This window comes from Pseudorca crassidens, chromosome 6, assembly GCF_039906515.1.
Source record: "Pseudorca crassidens isolate mPseCra1 chromosome 6, mPseCra1.hap1, whole genome shotgun sequence".
In the NCBI taxonomy this organism is placed as follows: domain Eukaryota; kingdom Metazoa; phylum Chordata; class Mammalia; order Artiodactyla; family Delphinidae; genus Pseudorca; species Pseudorca crassidens.
In genome coordinates, this window is record NC_090301.1 from 127,853,576 (window position 1) to 127,881,483 (window position 27,908).

General features: G+C 40.3%; 1 protein-coding gene across 6 annotated transcripts in view; it reads right to left on the reverse strand.

The window, feature by feature from the left end:
* The window catches only part of HERC2 (HECT and RLD domain containing E3 ubiquitin protein ligase 2), a 228,097-nt gene that overhangs the window by 20,069 nt on the left and 180,120 nt on the right, over positions 1 to 27,908 (reverse strand). For all 6 annotated transcript variants that reach the window (XM_067742325.1, XM_067742323.1, XM_067742327.1 and 3 more), the window contains 11 exons: positions 27,018 to 27,209; positions 24,335 to 24,488; positions 17,046 to 17,153; positions 15,391 to 15,522; positions 14,791 to 14,949; positions 14,591 to 14,706; positions 13,870 to 13,995; positions 13,261 to 13,416; positions 12,743 to 12,858; positions 12,443 to 12,641; positions 6,418 to 6,632 (listed from right to left, as the gene is read on the reverse strand). In XM_067742325.1, the coding sequence (XP_067598426.1) occupies positions 6,418 to 6,632; positions 12,443 to 12,641; positions 12,743 to 12,858; positions 13,261 to 13,416; positions 13,870 to 13,995; positions 14,591 to 14,706; positions 14,791 to 14,949; positions 15,391 to 15,522; positions 17,046 to 17,153; positions 24,335 to 24,488; positions 27,018 to 27,209 (1,673 nt within the window). The remainder of the gene's footprint in view (positions 1 to 6,417; positions 6,633 to 12,442; positions 12,642 to 12,742; positions 12,859 to 13,260; positions 13,417 to 13,869; positions 13,996 to 14,590; positions 14,707 to 14,790; positions 14,950 to 15,390; positions 15,523 to 17,045; positions 17,154 to 24,334; positions 24,489 to 27,017; positions 27,210 to 27,908) is intronic.

Here is a 27,908-nt window from a genome sequence, read left to right on the forward strand (position 1 = left end):
AGCAATATTTTATAGTTTTTTGTCTGTAAGTTATCCATACCTTTGGGTCAAATTTATTCCTTACTATTTCGATTTTAGGGGGAGGGTACCATAAATGGTATTTGAAAATCTCAACTTCTGATTGCATATGTATATGTATAAAGACACACAGTTGACTTTTTTAAATGCAGAAATGTTTCCTTTATTTGCCTGCAATCGACTTTTATTTACTGATCTTCTATCCTGCAACCCTGCTAATCACACTCATTAATTCTAGTAGCTGTTTTGTAGATACCATCAGATTTTCTACATAAATAATCATATTATGTGTAAATGGACAGCTTTAATTCTCCTTCCAATCTGAATGCCTTTTACCTCTTTGCATTGTTGTGCTGCACTTGCTAAACCTGCTAAACAACGCTGAATACAACTGGTGACAGACAGCAGCAGATGTCCTTGTCTTGCTCCTGGAGATAGGGAAAGTGTTCAGCCTGTCACCATCAGGTACCACATTAGCTCTAGCTTTCTTTCTTTCTTTCATTCATTCATTCGTTTATTTATGGTTGTGTTGGGTCTTCGTTGCTGTGCGTGAGCTTTTTCTAGTTGTGGCGAGCAGGGGCTACTCTTCATTGCGGTGTGTGGGCTTCTCACTGCGGTGGCTTCTCTTGCTGTGGAGCACGGGCTCTAGGCACTCAGTAGTTGTGGCTCGCGGGCTCTAGAGCGCAGGCTCAGTAGTTGTGGTGCATGGACTTAGTTACTCCACGGTACGTGGGATCTTCCCAGACCAGGGCTCGAACCCGTGTTCCCTGCACTGGCAGGCAGATTCTTAACCACTGAGCCAACCGGGAAGTCAAGCCCTAGCTTTAACAGAGATGCCCTTTACGAAGCTGAGGAAGTTTTCTCTCATTCCCAGATTGCTGAAAGTTTTTATCAGAAACAAATGTTACTTTGCCAAATGCTTTTCCGCCTTTCATCTATTGAGATAATCTATACAGTTTTTCTTTTTTACACTGATCAATTTTCTAATGTTAAAACAATTATTCAATACTGGCAAAAACGTCATTTGGCCTTACTGCTTTATCCTTTTACATATTGTTGGATTCAACTTTCTAAAATATTAAGAATTTTTACATCTATGCTCATGAAGGATACTGGTCTATATTTTCCTAATAACATCTGAGTCTGGTTTTGATATAAAAATAAAGCTGTCCTCAAAAAAGTAAATTGGCTAGAATTCCCTCCTCAATTTTCTGAAATTGACTGTGAAGAACTGGTATTATCTGTTACTTACCTGTGTGGTAGACATCACCAGTCATATATCTGGTCCTGAGGATTTATTTGTAGGAAATTCAATTTCTTAAATAGACACAGGGCCATTCAAGTCATCTAATTTTTCTTGAGTGAGCATTAAAGAATGTGTGTCCTTTGAGGAATTTGTCCATTTCATCTAAAAAGTTCAATCTGTCGGCATAAAGTTATTTAATATACTGCATCTTTCAATAACTACATTCTGCAGTAATGAAAGCTCCCTCATTCCTGATATTGCTATAATTTGTGTGTGTCTGTGTATACATAGGTAGATAGATTAGTCTAGATGGAGGTTTTATTGATGATGCTACCTTTCTCAAAGAACCAACTTCTGTTTTCTTTAATTTTTCTCTATTTCTCTGTTTTCTATTTCATGGATTCTTGCTCTGATCTTTCTTAGTTGCTCACTTTGTCTTTCTTATTCTAATTCCTTAAAGTAGAAGCTGAGGTCATTGTTTAGAGATCATTTTTCTTTTATAAAAAGGCATTTCATGCTATACATCTCCTTCTAAGTACTGCTTCTGCTGGATCCCACACATTTTTATATGTTGTTTTCATTTTCACTCAGATCAAAATTCTTTCTAATTTAGCACTGATTCCTTCTTTGACCCATCAGTTTTTACATTTTAGTTATTTTTACATTTTATTTACTTTCCAAATATACGGAGGATTTTCCATACTTTATAGTAATTGATTTCTAATTAATTCCATTGTGGTCAGAGAAAATCTTTTATATAACTTGAATCTTTTTGATTTATCAGATTTGTTTTCTGGCCCAAATTACGGTCTATGTTGGCAGCTGTTCCACGTGTACTTGAAAAGAATGTGCTTTTGTTAAGTAGTGTTGTATAGTGGTAATTAGATCAAATTGGTCGATAAAGTTGTTCAAGTCTTCTGCCAAATCTTCTATCCACCTATCAGTTATTGAGGAAGGATATTAAAATCTGCAACTGTAAATCTGTTTCTCCTTGCAGCTCTGTCATTTTGTTTAATTTCATATATTTGGAAGATCTATTATTAGTTGTGTAAACATTTAGGATTATTATGTCCTCTTGATGAACTGACCACATCAACATCATAAAATGACCCTTTCTCTGTTGATATTCTCTGATGTTACATCTAGTTTGTATAATATTAATATAGGTATTCCAGCTTTATTTTAATCTGTGTTAGCATATTTTCCCACCCTTTTATTTTTAATCGATTTTAAATTTTAAAAAATTAAAAAAAATTTTTTTTAAATTAAAAAAAAATCGTTTTTAAATATAGACATGTTAAATACAAATTTTGTTCTATGTAGCATATGGTTTGATCTTGCTTTTATATGCATTCTGACAATGACTTTTAACTGTGGTTTAGATCATTTAACATTTAGATCATTTAACATTTGATGTGATATTATTTTGGTTTAGATCTATACCTTACTATTTGTTTTCTATTTGTCTCATCTGTTTACTCCATTTTTTCCTTTTTCTGGTTTCTTTCGAGTACGTTTTTTGATTCACTGTAACTCCTCTGTTGGCTTATCAGATAAAACTTTTTGTTGCGTTATTTTCGGGGTTGCTTTGGCGGATGTAGAATGCATCTCTAACGATTAGAGTGTAGTCTGGGGTCATGTACTACATCATGTATAGTATAAGAACTTCACAACAGTATATGTCCACTTCCTGCCTCTAACCCCAGCCTCTGTGCTACTGCTGTCATATATTTTACTCCTATGTATGTTTTAAGCATCTCAATTCATTTTTACCATATCCTGAAAACATTCAATTATCTCTTAAAGAGATTTATATAATAAGGGAAAACATCATGATATTAACCCATGTAGTAATTTCCTCATTCATTTGTATAGATCCCTGATTCCATCTGGTATAATCTTCCTCTGGTTTGAAGTAATTCCTTTAAATTTTTAGTTGTACAGATCTGGAGGTGGTGAATTATTTCAGCTTTTGTATGCCTGCATAAGTCTACTTCAAATTCATTCCTGAAAAAATAATTTCATTGAGTAAAAAAAATCTAGGCTGACAGTTATTTTTACTTTCACTATCTCCCACTGTATTCTAGCTTACATTATTTCTTATCAGAAATTCACCATCACCCTTTACCTTTTATTCTGTACATAACTGGTATTATTCCCCCTGGCTGCTTTAAAATATTTTGCTCCTTATCAATGGCCTTGAGCAATTTGATTATGATGTGCTTTGGTGTAGTTTCCTTCATGTTTCTCTTGCTTAGGGTTCTCTGAGCTTCTTGAATGTGTGGGTTTATAATTTTCATCAAATTTGAAATTTTTTCAGCCATTACTTCTTCAAAATCCCCATCTTCATCACTTTTGGTAACTCCAATTATGCATGTATTGGGCCATTTGAGGTTGTCCACAGCTCACTGATACTATGGTCTTTTTATATATTCTTTTTTTTTCTGTTTCATTTGGATAGTTTCTACTATTATATATTCAAGTTCACTGACCTTTTCTTCTGCAATGTTTAATCTGCCATTAATCCCATGCACTGTATTTTTCATCTTAAACATTGTATTTTTCTTGGACATTGTATTTCTTTAGGACTTTGATTTGGGCATTTAAATATCTTTCAGTCTCTACATAACATGTTCAAGTTTTTCCTCTAGCTTACTGAAGATAGAACTGTTTCAGTGTTCTTGTCTAGTAATTCTACCACTTGTGTCACTTCTGGGTCAGTTTCAATCAACCGACTTTTCTCCTTATATGGGTTGTATTTTCCTTCTCTTTTGTGTGCCTGATAATTTTTTTATAGCTTTATTGAGATAAAATTGACATATAATATTGTGTAAGTTTAAGGTGCACAATATGATTTGATAGATGTATATATTGTGAAATGGTTACTACAATAAGGTTAGTTAACAAATCCTTCACCTCACGTTTACTTTTGTATGTGTGTAGTAAGAACATTTAAGATGTACGCTCTTAGCAACTTGCATCTGTACAATACAGTATTGTTAACTATGGTCACCATGCTGTACATTAAATCCCCGGAACTTATTGATCTCATAACTGGAAGTTTGCACTCTTTTAGCAACATCTCTCCATTTCCTCCACCCCCAACCGCTGGCAACCACGAATCTGCTCTCCATTTCTATGAGTTCAGCTTTTTTAAGATTCCACATATAAGTGAGATCATACAGTTTTTTTGCCTTTTCTCTGACGCATTTCGCTTAGCATAAAGTCCTCGAAGTTCATCCATATTGCTGCAAATGGCAGGATTTCCTTTTTCATGGTTGAATAATATTCACATGCGCACACACACACACACACAACACATTTTTCTTTCTCCATTTGTCTGTCAATGAACACTTAGTGGTTGTTTCTTTATCTTGGCTATTGTAAATAATGCTGCAATGAACATGGGGGTGCAGATATCTTTTTGAAATAGTGGTTTCATTTCCTTTGGCTATATACCCAGAAGTGAGATTATTGGATCATATGCTAATTCAATTTTAAATTTTATGAGGAACTTCCACACTGTTTCGCACAGTGGCTGCACCAATTTACATTCCCATCAACAATGTACAAGCGCTCCCTTTTCTCCACACCCTTGCAAGTACTTGTTACCTCTTGTCTTCTTGATGATAGCCATTCTAACACTTGTGAGGTGATATCTTACTGTGGTTTTGATTTGCATTTCCCTGATGATTTAGTGATCTTGAGCAATTTTTCATGTGCCTGTTGGCCATTTGTATGCCTCTTGGAAAAATGCTTATTCAGGTCCTTTGCCCATTTGTTAATTGGGTTATTTGGTTTTTGTTTGCTATTAAGTTGTATGAGTTTCTTATGTATTCTGGATCTTAACCCCCGATCAGTTATGAGATTTGCAAATATTTTCTCTCATTCCATAGTTTGCCTTTTCACTGTGTTGTTTCTTTTGCTGTGAAGAAGCTTTTTAGTTTGATGGAGTCCCACTTGTTTATTTTTGCCTTTGTTGCTTGTGCTTTTGCTGTCATAGCCAAAAAATCATTGCCAAGACCAATGTCAAAGAGCTTTTTCCCTATGTCTTCTTCTAGGAGTTTTATCATTTCAGGTCTTATAGCCAAGTCTTTAATCCATTTTGAGTTAATTTTTGTGAGTAGTGTAAGAGAGTGGTCCAATTTCATTCTTTTGCATTTGAATATCCAATTTTCCCAACACTACTGAAGAGACATGTGCCTGATAATTTCCGACTGGATGAACAACATTGTGAATATTATCTTGCTGGGTGCTTGGTATGTTTGTATCCATAAAAACATTCTTGAGCTTTGATCTCTACAACACGGTTAAGTTACCTGTAAACAGGTTAATCCTTTCAGGTCTTGCTTTTAAGCTTTGTTGGTGGGATCAGAAAAACACTTAGTCTATGATTAATTTCTTTCCCCTCTGTTGTGCACCATCACTCTTAGTCCTCTACTCAGTGAATTATGAGGTTTTGGGAGTAGGCACTATCCTCTGCCCTCTGTGAGCTCTGGGAATGTTCCTCCTAATCTTTTTAGGTGGTCTGTTCCCTGGCCTCTCAGATATTCTCCTCACACATGATTGTCAGTATTCACCTCTGGAGATCACTGACCGTACTTTACTTCCTGTTATCCAATGTCTTTAGGGCTGCTATTTCATGTATTTTGTCTGGTGCTTTAGTTATTTCAGATGCAAAGGGCCCTGTCATTCCAATTTGGCAGGTAGTTCCCGTTACTTTTTAAAAATTTAGTGGGTTTCATTGCTTTGTTTGAAAAACTATGTCATTTGTGTGTCCCTTTCCCCTACTGCCATTTCCTCTGTATTTACAGTTTTAGCATCTGCATATTAACAAAATGCCAAATGTGATTCAGTGGATGACTCAGGATGAGGGGAAGGGGACTTGGGGGAAAAGGACAAGATGAAGCTCACCATACTTAGTAATCAGAAATCAAAATTCGGAACTGATTTCCCCCCAGCAGAGGGGTCATGTAGGCAAGCCTAAATAATGTCACATGAACTTATTTCTGCTAAATGAGTCATTAACATTAACTTTGAGTAGATTATTACAAATGTTGTCTTAAAAAACAAACTGTCAATACACCATACAAGCATTAACACAAACAAGAAGAGGAAAACTTAACATTAAAAATGATGTTTTCACATAATACCTTCTGTTGCCATGCCCCAGCTTCCCATCTTCTGCCTCACCCCAAGAGTAAACTTCTCCTTCTGAAGAGAGGGCAAGACAGTGTTTTCCTCCTGAGTTCACAGCTACTTTCTTAATAAACACATGCTGAATGGATTCAAGTAATGTTGGGGTAGATACCGACTCTGTCCCTCCAATTCCTAGTCTGCCGCCTGCACCATACCCAGTGGCATACAGCTAAGACAAGAAAAAGTAACATAAACATCAGATTTTTATCTAAATATATTTCAGTAAATAATAAACCAATTAGTTCATTTTAGTAATTAATAACCTATATTTTAGTAATTAATAAACCAGATCAATGCTCTAGATTTTTTTACCACAGAAAAATAAAATTAAAAATCACAGGAAAGTTTAAGACTTTATTTTTGCTTTATCAGATCTCTAAAAATTAAAGAAAACATTATAATTAATAGAAACCCCAAATTCAGAAAATGTATTTTGAAAACACAGTCTTTTCCCTGGACGCATTTCTATTTTTGTCTAGAATAGCAACTACAATTAATACCAAGAAAAACAAAAACGATTTAATTAGCTACTATATGCAAATCCCAGATAAGTAACACCTACAGAAACACCCATATGAAAATTATACATATACTTAGTACTTCAGCAAGGCAGCATACAAATCACACAGCCGAATATACTACTTTTCTTTCATTCTAAGTGGGTAATTGATTTGGGACATAAAACATCTTTACCATAAAAAAAAAAATCAAGATTGCCATTTCCAGATGCATGTCAAACACCCCTCCTATAACAATTTAAATGCTGTTTCACATTGTTTCAAATGCTCTGCTGCATTGACACAACAGTAAGGAAACTTCAAGGACTAAAACAGGAAGTGAAACCAAGAATTCAGATGGATAAATGAATCCAAAGTCAGCCTCCCCTGGGAAGGTTTTAAGGCTCTCGAGTGCACTGGGTGTGAGCAGTGAGGCGCCAAGCCTAAAGGGAGACTCTGCAGAAAGGAGAGGCTCTGAAGTGCTTCCCCTCACTCAGACTGTGAATGAGAACTAAGAAGAAAACAAAGAGAGTTGCCTTTCTCAAAACTTGGGACTGAATGAGAGGGTGGAAAATCTCTCCTGAGAATTCGTAACTACAAAAGCTGGTCCTTGAGTTGGTTTTCAGTCTGAATTAATGCTACCTATGGTCTAAATTCCGTAGGTAGAGAATTTAATTTACAATGGCTTAAAGTTGGTAGTACCCAGGGTCACAAATTCTTGTTTGATTAGTGACTTCAAACTAGGCCTCTGACACCACAAACTTCTTAACCAGCACAGGCAGGAGACAACACTATGAAAAAGTGAAAATGTGCTGCCTTCTTCTTTTACTTTCTCTTCATTTAGATACTGCCTGATCCCTCCTCAGTCTTCTGTCTGGAACTCCTCCTCTCAGACACCTTTCATGGAGCTATTTCCCAGCAGTTTTCCATGCTTCAAAATCGTCCCATCCTATCAGAACTTTATTGTTCAGAGTCCCATTTCTGTGAGATACTTAGCTTTCTAAGATGTTAATAGATTCTGATACTTTAGGATATCATCTTTTAAAATGTGTCCATTAAATGCATGGACCCTGTAATAAAATACCTTAGCTGAGAGAAATCAAAAACAAAACAAAACATACAAAAAACAAACAAACAAAAACTAGGCCTCAAAGAATTTCTACATCAAATTTTCCAAGGAAAATGGTCAGCTCATAGTTTTAAAAATTCCCATTATCTAAAAGGAAGGAAGGCACCATGAGAGAGAGTCAGAAGAAAAAAAAGCCCAATATTATGTTTAAAGAAATAAAAAGCTTGAAAGTATCCCCAAAGAATAAGAGACCAGAAGGTAACCCAAAACAGAACTTCCAGAAATTAAACAAAACATAGTTGAAACAAAAAACCCGGAAGTATTAAACAGAAGATTATAAACAGGTACAGAAATCAGACAACTAGAAAATGGATCTAAGGAAATTATCCAGCATATGGCACAGAAACACAAACAGAAGAGGAAACAGAAAAGAAGAGAGAATTTGGGATAGATCTCCTCACCTGAACGTCGATCAGAACTCAGAGTTTCAGGTACAGATCATACAGAGAATATGGGAGAGGCAATATTTGAAAAAATGTCTGATAATTTACCAGAGTTGTTAAAAGGCCACTTCTCAGAGCCAGGAAGCCCACCCCTCATCCCTCACCACCTGGCAGAAACAAAACAACACAAAAAAGGGCAGGAAAAGTAAAAAGAAACTGACATCTAAATATATTCTAGTGAAACTGTAGATCACTAAAGAAAGACCTTGAAAGCAGCTACAAAGAAAAGATTTATTACCTTCATTTGGGTAAAAATTAATCTGACTGCTGACATCACATTAGCAACAATGAATGCCAAAAACCAGAAGAATAAAACCTTTAATAGGCTGACTGAAAATAATGGTCAACTGAAAGTGTTATACTCTAGGACAGGGCTTGGCAAATCAGGCCCACCACCTGATTTTGCCACACCCATTCATTTACATATTCTCTACAAGCTGCTTTCATAACTGCAACAGAGACCAGACTATATGATTCCCATAGCCAAAAATACTATCCTTTACCTAGAAAAAGGACAAAGCTAAAATATTTTTAAATAAACAACAAAAACAATCAGGGGATTAACCAACAGTAGACCCTCACAAACGGAAACTGAAAATATACACTTAAAGTAGAAGAAAAATGACTGCAGATATAAGATCTGAGACGCACGAAATAACTGGTGACCAAAGATGTGTATAACATTTGGGTAAATCCAGAAAACACACCGTCTATATAAAACAACAATAATAATAATGCCTATCATTCGGGGAGCAGGTTAGCGCCAAAACACAGGATAACAAAGGATCAGCCTTTTTAATTTGAGAGGAGTATAGAAATTTTAGATTTTAAATATACATGTTAAAATCACCAGGGAACAACTGAAAGACAGAATTCTCCAGAAAACAGAAAAAGAGAGCTACACTTCAACCCTTGCTATGAGGCTAGCACGACCTTGATACCTTTGGCGGGTGGCCTCTGACGTGGTTCCCAAGAGTCCCTGCTTGCAGGGATTCCCGCCCCTATGTAATCCCTTCTTGGATGTGGGCTAGACCTAATGACTCTCTTCTAATGGACAGAATACAGCAAGAGGGATGCACTGTCACTTCTGGATTAGCTCACACAAGACTGACTTCTGTCTTGCTCTCATGCTCTCCTGCCCTCTCCCTTGCTTGCTCTGATGAAGCCAGCTGCCACATAGTGAGATAGCAAAGAGCTGAGGGCAACCTTAGCCAATAGGTCATGGGGAGCTGAATTTTCCTCAGGCCAGCCTTGCAGCAACTGCAGCCTGATGAAAGATTCTGGGCTGGAGGCCCAAGCTAAGCCACCCAGGGAAACTGTGAAATAATAAATGTGTATTGTTTTATGCCAACTGTTGTAAGTTAAACAGATAACTAATATATTGGGTTGGCCAAAAGGTTCTTTCGTTTTTTTCCATAAGATGGCTCTAGCAGTGCTTAGTTGTCTTTAACTTCATTTGAAACAATTTTGTTAGACTGTATTGGGACAGCTGTCATTATCAGTGTGCATTAAAAAAAAAAAATCAAAATTGGTGAATTTTTGTGTAGCCATTCTAATACTGAAGATATAGGGGGGAAAAAAGCAACAGTTTTGGCACATTACGCTTTATTATTTCAAGAAAGGTAAAAACGCAACTGAAATGCAAAAAAAGATTTGTGCATGGAAAATGCAAAAAAAAATTTGTGCACAACATTTGTGCATGTTGCTAATTTGTGTATGGAAAAGGTGCTGTGACTGACTGAACATGTCAAAAGTGGTTTGCAGAGTTTCATGCTGGAGATTTCTTGCTGGATGATGCTCCACAGTCGGGTAGACCAGTTGAAGTTGACAGCGATCAAATCAAGACATTCATTGAGAACAATCAACATTATACCACATGGGAGATAGCCGACACACTCAAAATACCCGAAACAAGCACTGAAAATCATTTGCAGCAGCTTGGCTATGTTAATCACTTTGATGTTTGAGTTCCGCATTAGTTAAGCAAAAAAAAAAACCTTTTTGACCGTACTTCCGCATGTGATTCTCTACTGAAATGTAACAAAAAGTTCTGTTTTTAAAACAAATTGTGTTGGGCGATGAAAAGTGGATACTGTACAATAATGTGGAACGGAAGAGATCATGGGGCAAATGAAATGAAGCACCACCAACCACACCAAGGGCCGGTCTTCATCCAAAGAAGGTGATGTTGTGTATATGGTGGGACTGGAAGAGAATTCTCTATTATGAGCTCCTTCTGGAAAACCGAACGATTAATTCTAACAAGTACCACTCCCAATTAGACCAACTGACAGCAGGACTCAAAAAAAGCGTCCAGAATTAGTCAACAGAAAACGCATAATCTTCCATCAGGATAACGTAAGACCACATGTTTGTTTGATGACCAGGCAAAAACTGTTACAGCTTGGCTGGGAAGTTCTGATTCATACGCCGTATTCACCAGACACTGCACCTTCAGATTTCCATTTATTTTGGTTTTTACAAAATTCTCTTAATGGAAAAAATGTCAATTCCCTGAATACTGTAAAAGACACCTGGAACAGTTCTTTGCTCAAAAAGGTAAAAAGTTTTGGGAAGACAGAATCATGAAGTTGCCCCAAAAATGGCAGAAGGCAGTGGAACAAAACAGTGAATACGTTGTTCAATAAAGTTCTTTGTGAAAATGAAAAATGTGTCTCTTATTTTTAACCTAAAAACCGAAGGAACTTTTTGGCCAACCCAATAGTACCATAACCGGACATGGAGTGGGTAAGACAAGAATATTATGATGATTGCACTCATGATCCTGGATCTCCCCAAAATCCCAAACACAAACCAAAAAAATATAAAACAGAACCTGACCAAGTAAGGTTTTTCCAAAGAATACAAGACTATCTGATATAAGGAAAACAATTAATCCAATTCACTATGTTAATCCACTAAAGGAGAAAAACATCTCTTTGATTATTTTTTAAACATAGGAAGAATGTTTGACCAAAGTCAGTACCTATTCCTAAATAGAAAAAAGAAGTGAACTTCCTTAATCTGATACAGGGCATCTACCAAAACCCCACAGTAAGTGTGTAAAGGATTCCATCATAGTGCTTCCTTTGCAGCCTGGATCAAGCCAAGTATAGGCCCACTACCACCCCTGTTTAATACTGTACTGCAGCACCCACCAGGCTGATGAGCTTCATTTCTCCCCTGCACAGGAGAAAAGTAAAAGTAAAAGACAGGTGAACTGGAAAGGAAGGAACAAAATTTATTTACAGAACATGGCTTTATAAAGAAGATACACAACAGTTTGAGATACTAAGAAAGAAAAGAGTATAATAAGGTCACTAGACATAATGTCAGTATATAAATACTAACGATTTCCATGTATCAGTAGCAATTAATTTTTTAAAAGATAGCATTGTGGGGCTTCCCTGGTGGCGCAGTGGTTGAGTGTCTGCCTGCCGATGCAGGGGACACGGGTTCGTGCCCCGGTCCGGGAAGATCCCACATGCTGCGGAGCGGCTGGGCCCGTGAGCCATGGCCACTGAGCCTGCGCGTCCAGAGCCTGTGCTGCGCAACGGGAGAAGCCACAGCAGTGAGAGGCCCGCGTACCGCAAAAAAAAAAGATAGCATTATGATAGCAAACAAAAAGGAATACATACGTTTAACGAACTGATATGCAAACAATTATAACACGCTTTTTTATGTATGCTGCATCTCAAAATAAAAAATTCTAAAACCACAGGACACACTAAAGATTAAACAGAGATACTTTAGAACGATAGCTGCTTCCAGCACACCATAAGCACTGTGTACACAGTCTTGAGATACTGTTTTAGCACAGAATCGTTATACATGCTGTGAACCAAACAAATGCCCTCCAGCCACAGCTGTCTCAGTTTCAGTGTATGACACAGGAAATGCACCTTCTTACCTTCCCATCAGCTGTCACTGCAAAGAGCGTCTGCTCTCCTCCAATTAACTGCACGGGTCTGAGAGCTGCAAGGGCTTCACATGGAGTGGGGACTTTAACTTTTGCACCTTCGATGCCCCCAAGCTGACCCCTATGATTATGACCCCAACCATAAATTGTTCCACTGCCGCCAGCAGAAAGAGTCCAGTCATCTGGTCGCCTGTAACAAACATTAAGAGAACAATTGACATGGGAAAGAACTGCACGTGAAGCACCATTCTCTCACAGACAACATTATTTCTTATTTCTGATATAGTAAACCTGTTCATCCACTGCACAAGTTGTTCATCTTGCTCTCTTCTAAAAATGCCGTGGCTCTCATGGAGAACATCCATGTTTTCGCCGTCTGCCATTAATTCACGAATTTTCTTAGCCACCTGGACAACATTATTATGAGATTATACATCAAACACTCATCTCTCAAGAATAAAACAAATAATACTAAGGTAAGAAGACAGGAGAGGAGGTCTCCCCACCCAAGAATATGAGGGAATGCCAACATCAACATTGTGACTTTACAGTTAATAAGTAAAATCAACATGATTATATCACGTTGAAGATATTTTAAAATGTCTAGACAGTATCATTATATCTTTACTAAAAATAAACTTTAACTGAAATTTACAGTATCAGTTTATTCATTTTCACCTATGTGCTTTTTTCTTTATGATATTCCTTGGCAAGAGAAGTGTTACTGTGTCTCATAATATTGGCATCTTTTTACACTATAAAGAAAACACTGTGCATCCCAAAAGTGGTTCCAAAATAACTTGCAATACCTCATCGAGAAACAGACGGGGCAGTGGTGTTCTCTTGTCCAGGGCCACAGCAACACGGGAGGCCATGCAGTACCTTCGGAACCAAGCCCACTTGTGCGTCTCAGCACAGCAAGGGAGAGTGTCTAATTCCAGGTCACAAGCAAGAGCTACTAGTACCTGCAGCCACCACAAATTAACAACACAGGGACACTCAGAGACACGGCTGACATTCCACTTCACCAACACTGCCTGCCAAAGACAGCCCCCACGCAGGCTCCCTGGGGGTCCTCCTTCAGAATTCCTCATGCCAGGCTGACTGCCACGTGCCCAGCAAGGGTCTTAGCATCACCAGTGATGTGGATTATTCCTACCTAGTGACTAGCAATGCACCTGACAACAGGACCTCAGATCAGACCACTGCTACAACACTTGCCACCTAAACCAAGGCATCTGAAAGCACACTGATACTTAAAGTACAAGGGCTTAGATCACACAGTTAACTCCTGAAAATCTTTCATATTCAACTTCAGCAATAGCTACACCTGTCCTCGGGGATGCCTGATACTTGATGCACTGCACTTGATGGCTCTCTGTGGCTCTCTCATCACTTCAGAACAAGTCAAGTATTACCTTGAAGAATGGGCTGTGGAGCAGTTGTTTGCCACCTCTCACGATAGGATCTTCATATTCAAACTGCCTTTGCAAAGCTTCTGGAAGGCCTTTCACCAGAGCAGCAAGAGCACTGCCTGAAAAACTCTTCAGAAAACAACCAAATTATAACCTATCCCAGGAAACCAAATGCAGGGGAGTCGAGTGTTTTGTTCCTGTGAGTCAAATGTTTTATTACATTGATACTGTTCTCCCCTAAAACATGTGATTGATACTTTCAAATAGGAAAAAATCTAAAAGGACATGATGAACACGAAAATAAAAAAGAACATGAAAATTCACCTCAAAATGTTTGGTCTTAATTTCAGCACAGCAACTCCCAGGGAACCAGAAAGGAACTTTCTGGCCTACAAACCTCCATCTCCAACATGGTTAAGATCAAGAGTTCTTTTCATAGTAACTATTTCATCCAGCAAAACAAAGGGGGTGTGGTGAGTCAGACTCATAAAGTCCAATAGACAATCCTATTCTCACAGCCTGAGAATAGGGCTGTTCTTAAAATCTAAGCCCAGCCTGAACTCAATATAGTAGCAATATAAGGGAGTCTGGATGCAAGAAAAGCTGTCTATTCCTATGTGAAACTTCCCAACTCTTCTCGGTGATTTAGAAGTTTACATTATTAAAGCAACGCTTTAGTCCCAAAGGGTCACACGACTAGAAACTGTAACGTGATGTTTCGTACCAAAGCTCTCGTTTCCCCATCATCTCCAAGTAGCCTGTTTATGTTAATTGATTGCCCAAATTCAGTTGTAAGAAGCTTCCTTAATCTTTGAAGGGCCCACATTCTGTGACTGGCAGCTGAAATGAGAAGGCAGAAAATGTCAGAGGATGATCATTTTTCTCACGGAGTGAGACAGACCTGACAACGGAGGTGCCATTTACCTAAGGCACTCAGCTGTGCGCACGCTGCCAGAGAGGCTGCAAGGCGGGGGATGATGCTTCTGTTTGAGGCAAGGTTGAGCCGGAAGTCCAACAGACAGGTTACTAAGTCCATGGACGGACAGGAGAGGACACAGCGATCAGAAAGGAGGTCTTTAGGGCCTGAAAAAAGAGCACTATAAATGTCCCCTTGCTGGACAGGGCGAGAGCTACCCCACAAGGAGACGTGGACAGATTCAACCAACAATGAGTGGGCCCCATCCCCCTGGATGCCACGGTTAGAGGGGCGCCCGGGGTGCTGCCACTGTCTTGCACATAACTACGTTCTGTACACTGACATTTTACCTGAAAAATCAAATGGCTTAAGAACTGCAACCAGCAACAGCTGGGAAACTTTGGGTGAGGATGGAAGGCTAACGCCCAACAGGCAGACAGCTGAAGCAGCTCACTGCAGTTCTGATCTTTGCCACGGCGGGGCCTTGGGCAGTGCTGTCTCCCAACACCACAGGAGAAGGTGGACCACAAAGTACTAAATGAACACGACATGTGTTGTTTCCCTCGCGTGGGTCATCAAGCCTTGGTGGCCATAAGCCTCCTCCTCACCTGCAGCTGGCATGATGGGGTAGACTGTGAAGCGCCAGCCCCATCCATTCACAGACCCGTCACTGATGAACTTCCACTTCAACTCATCCCCCGGGATGCGCAGCTCGCTGGACCAGTCAGACCACTCCCGGCCTGGAGGACAGAAGCACACTGGGGTTGGGTTCACCCGTCATCAGATCAACATCAACTTCTTTAGATACAAAGCAAAGTCATTCACGCCACATCTGAAGAATAGCTGGCTCCTCCAGCCCCCTCCCCATGTGCGTTCACACCATGCCCTTCGACTCACACTGTAGCAAGCAGTTGGGAAGTGGAGGGCAGGCAGGCACTGCTCCAACAGAGACACTCACACACAACCACGATGCTGTGTGAGAGGCCCGCAGAGACAGCCCATGCTCACACCCAGGGTCGGGGCCGCAGGGAGGTCTCTTGGGGAAGGTCTGATATAATGGTTGTTACCCAGGCAACAAAACAGAAAAGCCCGGTTCTTCCCCAAAGAGGGTGCAAATGTTCAAAGGCACAGGGGGCACCCCTGCGGCATAGGGGCAGCTCAGCAAGGAAGAGCCACCCTCAAGGGAGAGTGGAGCAGCCCAGCCAGAGCCCGGGGCCTGGGGTGCCACGGAGAGGAGCTAGAGAGACAGGCGTGTGGGGTGCTACCCCAGCCAGGCTTCTACTTCGAAGTGCCGTCGGTCAGCGGCGTGGCGGCAGCCTGGAGGGAATCTTGTCGGAAGCATAGAAACCAGGGGGAACATCTCACAACACTGAAAACTATATCGACATTTGTCAAACTGCCAGAAAAAAATCCACACTCATCTGTGACACCACTTCATCCGAAGTAACGTTTTGTGAGTAAAATTCTACTGGGTCACAGCCAGGCCCATCGTTTACATTCGGTCTGTGGCTGCCTTCACTACAAAGGCAGAGGGGAGTAGTTATGTCAGGAAACGTCTGCTGACCCTTGCTCCAGGTGAAGGATAAAGAAGTCTGAAGAGATCTACGTGTGCACGCGCGCACACACACACACACACACACCCCCACACACACACACCCGCACTGATGATTCTAAAAAGCCCAGTGAAGAGCGTGTTAACAAGCCCCTAGACAGAGTGATCTGCTCTTGCTCAGCCTCATGTTGAGCATGAGGTCGCTCAACCTCCTGAAGCACATCAGCAGAGCAGAGAGAGGCCCAAAGGAGACACCTCTCACCCACTCCAGTGCTGTCTACCACACGCACAGAACACTTCCTCCGTGTGCAACCCAAGTCCTCACTGCAATCAATTAAAACCCAAAAGCCTTTAAAGCCTTGTAGTATGTCAACATTTACCTGGCACGAGCCCGGCACTACCACACACCTTACAGCACCGTCTCCACTGACTGGCTGAGACTGGGCCCCAGGCGGCCTGTGCTCCCAACAAGGACCCGTGCTCACACTAGTCACCCAGTAATCCCACCCGTCAGTGGTTAGGGGCAAACATCACTTGAATAATTATCTTACTGAAAGTACTGGGAAGAGGCAGATAAAACCTACTGTATTTTGCAGCTGGATCACTTATGGCCCCTTCCTTAAGTCTTACATGAGAACGAAGCAGTAGTAATGTTCTGTTTAGTAATGCTAATGGTTCCGTTCTACAAAGCAAGCTCAACTGGCTTCCCACCTGACCGCACGGAGACAATTCTGTTGACGCCGTCCATGACTGTGAGAGGGTCGTGGCGCCTCTCTGTGGAGCACTGCCGGTCAAACTCCACCCTGAGTCCTTCTGCGCCTGGAGGACAAGCGAGCACAAAACACAAAGTAACAACTCCCACTCAACATACCACAGACAAGGCCAAAAGCCACACAGAAGCAGTGAGACTAAAATGATGTGTAACAGCTAATGAAAAGCAAAACTCAGGAAGAACTAACCTCAAAAAATAAGAACCTAAGACTGAGCACCCCTCTCTCCCACCCTGCCTCCCACAAAAGAATTCACCTGGGATGGAAACGCCAGAAGACATTCTCACTTGGCCAACTGGTTTTGTGGTCTCACTTCTGGGCACATTTTCATGCTGCAGCCCCAGCTGTGAGACCACGCTTTATTATCCCGCCCACCCCCATATTTAAAAAGCCATATAAAATCACATGCATCAAGCATTTAGCATTAGATCTAGAGTCTTCTCTGGGACAAATTAGCTTACAAAAGAATCAGTAAAGGGTAGGACTGGGTTATGGTGGAGGGAAGAGGGTGGCAAAATAACTATAAAACCACTCAAAATGATAAAAAAAAAAAAAACAGTGATTCCAGGGCTCTTCAAATCAATTAACGGCAAGCAACAAATTGAGAAGTGATTATTTATGGAAAAACCTGCCAAACTTGGGTAGGGAGAGTGAGAGCCTGTGGTGTCCTCGCCTGGGGCTGCTCTACGCAAGCTGGGGCACAGCTCTACCAGGGTGGGACTCTACCTCCTGGGGCTTTTTGCTCACTGTGTAGAGCAGGGGAAGTGCCCGGGCAGAGATTCTGGAAGTCAGAGAGTAGGGAGGGCAACTGAGGACACACAGAAAAACTTGCATCTTTGCTGGCCCGGGGACAGGGGTGTGGCTGGGGGGTGCCAGACCTGAGAACTAGCCAGAACTCTAACAGGAAGATCCTGGAAGTCAGAGAGCAAAGAAGCGCTCAATGAGGACGTCATTGAGGCCTGGATGACGCGAGGCACGTGTACTCAGGAAAACGGAAAGAGCTGGGCACACACACACGCACAGGGAAGACTGCCAAAACACTGACTTCCATGCCCTCCTTGCTCCCACCCACACAGAGATCCACCTGCAGAAGGGAACTCAGCAGGCTTGAGCGCCAAACCAAGCAGACATAGAGCAAACCCTAGAAGTCAGGCTACAAAACAAAAATCAAAATAGAAAAGTGAGCAGGGATCCCAGTGGATATGTGATGTGGGGGAGAGATTTCAGAGAGTAATTCCAGGCATGTTACAAAACAAACACAAAACCACCAAAGAAACCCAGTGACAATTACAAATCTTAAAAAAAAGTCAGAATCCAGGTGACACAATACAATCTAAATGTCCAGTTTTCAATAAAAAATAATGGGATATGCAAAAACACTGAAAAGTTTGAGCCATACTCAGGAAGAAAATCAGGCAACAGAAACTGACCCCGATGGCCAGATGCTGAACTGAGTAGACAACAACTTCAAAGCAGCTGTAATAAATATGTTCAAAGAGTTCAAGAAAACCAGAGAAAACATGATCACAAAGGAAAAGATGATAACAATGACTCGAAGAAAAAAGTACTAAGAGGAATTCTGGGGGTGGAAAAAGTACAATGACCGAAATGAAACATTCACCAGCTGGACAAAACAGCAGATTTGAAATGGCAGAAAAAAAGAATCATTATACAACTTGAAGACCGTGTAATTTCTATTACTCTAACTGGAGAACAGAAGAAAAAAGATTGAAGATAAATAAAGTCTCATAAACCTGGGAGACAACATCAAGCATACAAACATATGCATAATGGGAATTCCAACCCCCCCAAAAAAGAGGGAAGAGGTTAACGGGGGGCAGAAAAAGTACTTGAACAGAGATAGCCCCAAATCTCCAGTCTGATGAAAAACATTAATCCACAGTTCCAAAAATTAATAACCCCAAGTAGGAAAACACAAAGAGATCCCCACCCAGACACATTATACTGAAACTGTTGAAAACTAAAGACATGGAGACAATCAGGAAAGCAAGAGCAAAAGACACATAACATATAGGGGTACAAAATACAGTTAACTCTGACTTCTCTTGAGAAACAATGAACACAAGAAGCCAGTGGGATGACAAATTTAAAGTGATATGAGAGAAAAATGCCTATCAACTAAGAATTCTATCTCCAGCAAAACTATCCTTCAAAAGCGAAGGCAAAATAAAAACATTCCCAAATACACACATACTGAGAGAATCCACTGCCAGCAGACATGATTTAGAAAAACCACTTAAAGTATTTCAGGCTGAAATAAAATGATACTGGATAGTAACTTGAATCCACAGGAAGAAATAAAGAGCACTAAAAATGGGAAAGACATGGATTGAGAAATAAGGTTTTTTTTCTCCTTTTCTTAATATTTTTACAAGGTGAAAGACTGTATAAGGGAGAGCTTAGGAAACTATAGTCCACTGGAGAAATTTGTCCCACTCACCATTTTTACATAGCCTGTGAGCTAAGAACAGTCTGTACATTTTTTAATAGTTGGAAAAAATTCAAAATAATATTTTGTGACATATGAAAGTTGGCCAATCCCTGGCACAATGCGATAATTATTAAATCACATACATATATTTGTAATACATATAGTTACAAATATGTTGTACAGGTCTGCAACATATACAGATACAGTATATACAACACTAACAGCAAAAATGAAGGAAGAGGAAATAGAACTATAATGAAGCAAAGTTGCTGCATTTTACCAGAACTAAAACATTAACCTGACCTAGACTGTGATAAATTATGTATTTTAATCCTCAGAGCAAACACCAATAAAAGTGGTTTAAAATCAACAGAGGAATTTAAATGGTACACTAAAGAAAATTTTGTTTAATATAAAACCAAGCACTGAAGGAGGAACAAAAAAGGACACAAGACACAGAGAACACACACAGCGAAATGGCAGATGTAAATCCAACCACATTGTCTATAACTAACTGTCTTCCTAATCCAGATGTAAATCCAACCACATCTATAATTACATTAGATATGAATGGCCTAAGCATCTCAATCAAAAGGCAAAGACTGTAAGGATGGTCCTTAAATATGTTCCAGGTTTAGGCCATTTGTCTTGCTTTGTACTTGCCATCTGCCTTTTCATACCCATGAAAAAGAAAACCGAAGCAAGGATGCAAAGAAATACTACAAACTATAATGCAAAAAAACTGTCTTGAACGACAAGACCTGAAACTACATTTTAAAGGGGCGCAACTCCTTATCTGAGAATATCGCCTATAACAACCAATATGAAAACATATTCTTAGTAAAATTACAGAAAGAAAGCACGATTTATAAGGGGGGAAAATAGATTATCATTTTCCCACTTTCACAAGAGAAAAACATAATTAAGGACCAGCAAAGAAGATGACGTGGAGGGGACAGGAGAGAGAGACGGGTAGAGAGGAAGAGAATGTTGTTGGAGAGGTGAACAGGGCTCATGTAAAGTTGCACAGGCCACCATCAAGGGTTTACATCCTATTTTAAGGTTACAGGGGTGTACTGGTGGGTTTTAAGCAGAGTAGCAGTATGTTCTGACTCGTTTAAGAGACTCTCTCTAGATGCCACATAAGGAGTTGATTCTGGGGGACAAGTAGGTGAGAAGTAGAAGGTGAGAAGTAGAAGCAGAACATGCATATTATACTAGTATATGACATCTAGTATAATAAACCAGGTGAGACTAGATGGTTGGACCCAGAATGATCTGGAGTTGGTGATAAATGACCTAATTTGGAATATATTTTTAAAGTAGAAATGATAGGACTTGCCTGGTAGACTGGTTATGAAGTAAAGAGAGAAACAGAAAAGAGGAAGAGGGATACCAGATTTTTGTCTTAGGCAACCGCTGAGTGGAATTATCTTTTGTTTTGTAAATTTCTATGAAAGAGTAAGAGCTCAAAGTTAAAGAAGCTTTTCTGAATGCCATCTCATTCCAAAAGTTTAAGAATACTAGTTTCACATAAAAATGATCCGGATAAAAGTATCAAGGTCAGAAATCCAAGAAAGAGGGAATATATGTATATGTATAGCTGATCCATTTTGTAGTACAGTAGAAACTAACACAATGCTGTAAAGCAACTACTCCAATAAAAATTAATTTAAAAAATGTATCAAGGCCAAATGCAATAAAAAGTTATCATTATAAAAGAGAGAATAAGAACATAATAACATTTTCCTACAGACAATGAAAGCAAGCCAGAAAGATGTACCCACAAAACACATGAAAATTAAAATCTATTATTTCAAACCAAGCTAAAAGAAATTAGGAAAATGATACAAGATATGAAAGAACAACATAAATTAGAATTAGGACAACCAAAACACTAAATGAGAAAATAGGGTAAAGAATTTTTTTTTTTAATTCAGAAATGAAAATTAAACTAGAAAGAGCACAGGAGCAAATAAACACAACGAATAATGCTTTGAAACAAACAGAAGGACAAAGGGGGAAAAAAGAAGAGATAAAAGGCACTTGAGGGACTTCCCTGGTGGTGCAGTGGTTAAGAATCTGCCTGCCAACGCAGGGAACACGGTTTGAGCCCTGGTCCAGGAAGATCCCACGTGCCATGGAGTAACTAAGCCCGTGCACAACAACTACTGAGCCTGCACTCTAGAGCCCGCGAGCCACAACTACTGAGCCTGGGTGTTGCAACTATTGAAGCCCACCCACCTAGAGCCCATGCTTTACAACAAGAGAAGCCACCATAATGAAAAGGCTGTACACCGCAACGAAGAGTAGTCCCCCGCTCGCCACGACTAGAGAAAGCACACGCGCAGCAACGAAGACCCAACGCAGACATAAATTAATTAATTAAACTGTTCCTCCAAAACTGTTTTAAAAAAAAGAAAAAAGAAGCACTTGAGAGGGAGTAGCCAACACTGACTCTAAAACAGCGGTCCCCAACCTTTTTGCACCAGGGACCGGTTTCGTGGAAGACAATTCTTCCATAGCCGGGGTTGGGGGTGATGGTTCCCAGCAGATGAAGTTTCGCTTGCTCACCCACCACTCACCTGCTGTGCGCAGTTCCTAACAGGCCTCAGCCCGGGGGACCCCACCCCCACCCCCACCCCTGGCTCTACACGGCATCCAACACAAGAAAACGACCACATATCCATGAAAAAGAAAACTGAAGCTAGGATACAAACAAATACTACAAACTGTAATGCAAAAAAACTGTCTTGAAAGACAAGACCTGAAACTACACTTTAAAGGGGCACAACCCCTTATCTGAGAATATCGCCTTGTAACAACCAATATGAAAACATATTCTAGTAAAATTATGGAAAGAAAGCACAATTTATAAGGGGCGGGGGAACAGATTAGTATTTTCCCACTTTCACAGGAGAAAAACATGCTATCCAAAAAAGCTAACTTTCAAATTTGGGCACAAACTCTTAGAACAAGCTGACCTCAGTCGGGACTGCCGTCCTCTGAGCCCTGATGAGGAACTGATAAGAGAATGAGCTTCAGACAATCACAATAAGGAAGGAGACAACTAAACCTAATGCAAATTAAAAGGAAGGAAGTAGAGTATGTAACAGCTATTATGCTCTGGGATATACAGTATAATCATTTAAATAAAGTTACAACAATGAAGAGAGCAAGAAAAAAATTTTGTTAAATATTTTCAGTAATTATGTGCATGTTTGGTAGTATTAGAATTGTATCCTTAGTCTTTTGTGCATGTAGTGTGGGATAAAGCAAATAAGTAATTATGAGATATTCTAATTCTATCATCCCGTGTCTTAGAACCAGGATTTTGGGTATGGAACAAAAGAAACACTGACATAAGAGAAGACGTTAAAAGTAGAAACCTTGTAGCTCTGAATTTGGCTCTATCATATCATTATGAACTCAAAAGAAAGTCAGTCAGTCAGTCTGTCTGACTGTCCACTCATTCATCCTATCTCTGTCCACTGAAAAAATCTAGAAACAATGATAGCCCAGTGATCTGAAATGCTATCTCCACTAAAAGATACCAGGGCAGATTCCAGGTGGAGGGGAGAAACTACATGACAAGCCTAAAGCATCCTGTCATATCAGACTATATGGGAGTCACTGCAAGAGCCAAACTGAAGAGGTTCCTGATGTCTAGAGATGGGATAATCTGAGCTTCTGTAGGATAATAGTCACAATGGATTAAAGCCCATCATATATGTTTAAAACCATGAGTTCATAATGACATAAAAGAAAAAATAGGTAATTCCCTGGCTGTCCAGTGGTTAGGACTTGGCGATTTCACTGCCGTGGGCCTGGGTTCAATCCCTGGTAGGGGAACTAAGATCCCATGAGCTGCGAGGTGCAGCCAAGAAAAGAAAGAAAAAAGAACTGGTCACCTTCAAAGAATGATAGGTAACCAGTTCATTCTCTTGAAAATGTAAACAGAAGAAAAGAATCAAGCTTTTATCCTGCCTTTCTTACGCAAATAACCAACCAAAGGAGAGGAAATGTCCCTATATAGAGTATTCTAGCAAATAAATAAGAAAGCAATGGAACGATTAGAATAGCACCATTTTGCAACCTCTAATGGATTTAATGGCCTCAGGCAATGAGCATCAGTAGTGGCTGCCATCACGAAAGGAGAGACAAGCAGATAGCAGGTGCTTCCAGATGCTGGATCACAAATACCAATGGTCTCGCCAAAGGCTGAACTAATTGGGCCTCTGAATCAGGGGAAATCTGCAGAAAGACGGGGCTGGGGAGCAGGTGGAAGTGCAGCAGGAGTGTGCAGGTCAAAGGCCCAGGTTCCTCCATAGGTGAATTGTTGAGAAAAAAGGAAAAAACTGTAGGTCAAAAGAAACTTAAAAGATGGAAATTATTAATTAAGAGAGGTAAGATGACAATGCACGCTTGGGTAATAGAAACTGTCCAGAAACACAAGCCAGGACTGTGTTACTTCAGGGGACACAAGGAGGGCTTCTGTGGACAGGCACAAAAACTCTAGACCTGAGTTTTGGTGACTAAGGCATCCATCTAATAAGCATTAAGCTAAACATTTACTTTGCGTGGTTTTCTTTATCATGCTTTATTTCGGGGGGGGGGGGTCGTTTTTCTAGAAAAGGTGGGAAAAGTGATTCTAAAGCAATTCCGTAGCTTCTTTTCTATAAAACAATGACGGCTGCTTCTACTGATGCAACTGCAGAAATGAAGCTGTTCTACAGGCAGGGACGCCCCATTTCCTCCCTGGGGCCAGCCCTGAGTACCTGGTATCTTCACTGTACCGCTGGAGGAAGTGTCATCAGTGTAGGGATGGCTACTCTCCACCACCACCGGCTGAGAGGACAGGCGGCCACTCTGTGAGTCTGTGGCTACATCCTCCAACTCGGTGACACAGAGCTCCAACAACATATCTGCCACCTGCAGGAGGAAGCGGGGTACAAAGCAGAAGGACGTCAGGATGCCCGCCCAATTCAGATCTTTCCATAAGAACGGGGGCAGAGTGGAGGCCTTGGGAGTTTGAGAAATCTAGTTCAAATTAGGGCTCAGTTTCCTCATCTAGAAAATCAAGACAGCACAGAGCTCGCAGAGGTAGCAGCCAGGAGGTGCCTGACACACCCAAAACACCCAGTACATGGCAACTGATGAAATGAAATGCCTGTGATTACAACAGTTTCTCTTTACATCAAGACAAGATTTCTTCTGCCCCAGGAACAAAACTATCAAGCGAAGGAGCAGAAGGTATAAAAAGGACCAAGATCCTAGAAGGCACTGGGGGGCCAAGCAGGAGGGAAGCAGGAATGGAGAGGAACGACCAAGCTGTCCAGGTTGAACAGCAGCAGACGGCATCTGAAATGAGGGCTACAAATATGAAGACAACTGGGGGTGTCTCTTGACCCAAGACGTCTAGGGTCAGCCTCCATACCACATTCTCCCAAAAATCCATAATGTTCCAATTTCATTTGAAAATTTTAGTGATTCACACCATTTAAATGGTCAATACTGGTGATTGTAAACTCCTTGACTGCTATTTTTAAAAACAAACAAGAATATGCTATTACAGTAATAACATATTAACCTCCAAATATTTTTAATTTAGAGAAAAATAATGAATCTATTCTGTACTTTTCAGAAATGATTGTTTTTATCTATTTTTCCTCATACTTAGATAATAAACAGATTAGCTTAGCAAACAGCTTTATTAATGACAAACTAAGATCACTGTCATTTAGGTGTTATCATTATAAATTCAAAAGTTTCTCTTTTTTTCTTAAACAGTCCCACATATCAGGTCAGAGTAGGACATAGGAGTAGCATCTTGCCACTGGCCAGGAAAGTTTGAAGACAATTCCCACCTTTGTTTCTGTCTCCCCTTGAATCTGAGATGCTGACATCATCAAACTTCTAATGCACAGCCCACTAGGGCTCTTCTGGGCTTCAGAACCTTCCTCTGCAAAGCCAGTCAGTCCCCCAGGAGAGGTCAATAAGCTCTGAGGCGAGGGTGACAGAGCGGTCACAGCTGCGGTTCTGTCCTCAGAACACTCAAGAGTCCACCACCATTTCTCCCACCCACCAGCAACCTGAGTGTCTTTGAGGCAGTAATGACCTCTGAGAGCCTCAGTGTGCTTATCTGTGAACAAAGGGAAAGTCTGTGCTCCGTACTGAGAGAATGCACCAAGAACCAGGCCTGGCAGGTAATGTGTACAAGAAATGCTGGGTATTATTACTTTAAATCCATGTTCTCATTCCACCCTTTCCTTGCACAAATACATTAAACATGTGAAAACATTAATATTTTGCTTACGGCAATTCACCTTGATTTAATCTCTCAGAATTATGCCAAGTAACTTGCCTCAAAAAACTACAAAGTAGGAAACCTATAACTTTTAGTTCTTCCTGAATACAATTAAGAAATTAACAAGCCCCTAAAATACCTACCAAACCATTTACTATGATTTCAAGACCACTTGACCATACTTAAGTACTTTATGGTTTTGGTGGTGGTAATATGGAACTTGGAAAAACACAGATGACCCATCTGCACAGGGCACATGGCATCAGACTCCCTGACACAGCCAGTTCTGAAAAGGCAGAGCAAGGCTGCTGATAAATAAGGGTCCTTAAGGAAGCCCAAGGACTTCAGGACTAACCAATTCTACTTTTAAGATATATTGATATGATACTGACTTTACACCCTAGACTAGCCACATGTGGCTGTTCAGATTTAAATTAATTAAAGTTAAATAAAATGAAAACTTCAGTGCCTCAGGTGCACTAGCTACATTTCAAGTACTCAGTAGCTACATATGGCTGGTGGCTACTACACTGGATGGCTCGGGTACAGAACATCACCACGGCAGAAAGTCCCACAGGACCCAGTACTACCAAATATTAAAATCTATTTTAAATAGTTGATACTTAAAATACTGTGGTATTGGAGCACAGAAACTAGATTAATGGAATAGAAAAAAGTCCATAAAAGTTTAGAATATGATAAAAAGTGCTCTTCAAATCACTAGGGAAAAGATGGATTTATTCAATCAATGATGTTGGGGCAACATGTTCGCTATCTAGGAGGAAGTAAAGTTGAATCCTCACTTTATCCCTTACATCACGATAAATCCCAGGTAGTTCAAAAAGGTAAATATAATAACAGATGAAAACGTAAAAATGATTAGAAGAAACGTGAGAGAGTTTTTTAAACAATGTCATGCTGGTAGCATATTTTCGGTATAATACAAAATCCAAAAGCCATAAATGAAAAAACTGGCAGATCTGACTTCGTAAAAACTAGAAATTTCTAAATTCTAAAATTCTAAAATATCAAAATTACATCAAAAGGCAAACTGGGGAGCAACTGCAGCACAGATGACAGAGAAGGGACTCAACTTTAGCAGGAGCCCTTCAAGCACGAGACAGCATCAGCCCGCCCACCCGCCTGCAGCTCACCTGTGGGTAGGCAGCGCCCATGCCAGACAGCACAGCCGAAAGCACATCCTTGCCCTTGTCCCCAGCCCGGCCGCACACAGAGAGCTTGAGCAGGTCCACCATGACGCGCGTGTCGTCCACAACCAACAGGCTGGTGAACTCATCCAAGGACTGAAGTTCCGGGCCTGACGCTTTATTTTGGCTTTCAACATCCTAAAAAGTCAAACAATTAAAATGAGGAATGATATGTTAAGAGGTAAACAGTCATAAACTCAAAGGATACATGATTACCAATAATGAATAAAGGACTTTCTGAGAATTTAAGACCATGAAATACTAGATTAAGAAATGACAAGCCCCTAAAATCTCCACCGCCCTGCACTATGCTTTCAAGATCGATTACCTATTTCACAAATTACCAATGGCTGTCAAAAGGAATGCCTAAACTACAAAGAAATGACAATTTATACTGTGACCAAGTTCATAACAGAGATACGTTACAAGGGGAGACTTGGAGTGAAATCACACCATGTAAAATTACCCCCATAGGGTATGTTTGGGAGTTTTCTATCAACTAAATTTGTACACTATGCTTTTACATATTTTGTCTAGATCCTCTCCATAATTCTTTCTTAGAATCTTATTTAATGGACTTATTGGCATGTAACACATTGTCCATAATCTCTTGCCCCTTACGTTCTTTTAAAAAGAAAATATACAAAGTAAGTGTCTTCTCAACATTCCCCTTGCACCTCCCATTCACAGTATGTCAGATAAAACAAACCACACCTGCGATCATTTACCTCTCTTTCCACATTAGCAGAGGAAAGGAGATGCTTGTTTGCCTGTGGCAGCATCACTGACATCCCCAACCCCGCATGAGGGTGGGGGTGCCCCCCCAGGAGAGCCACC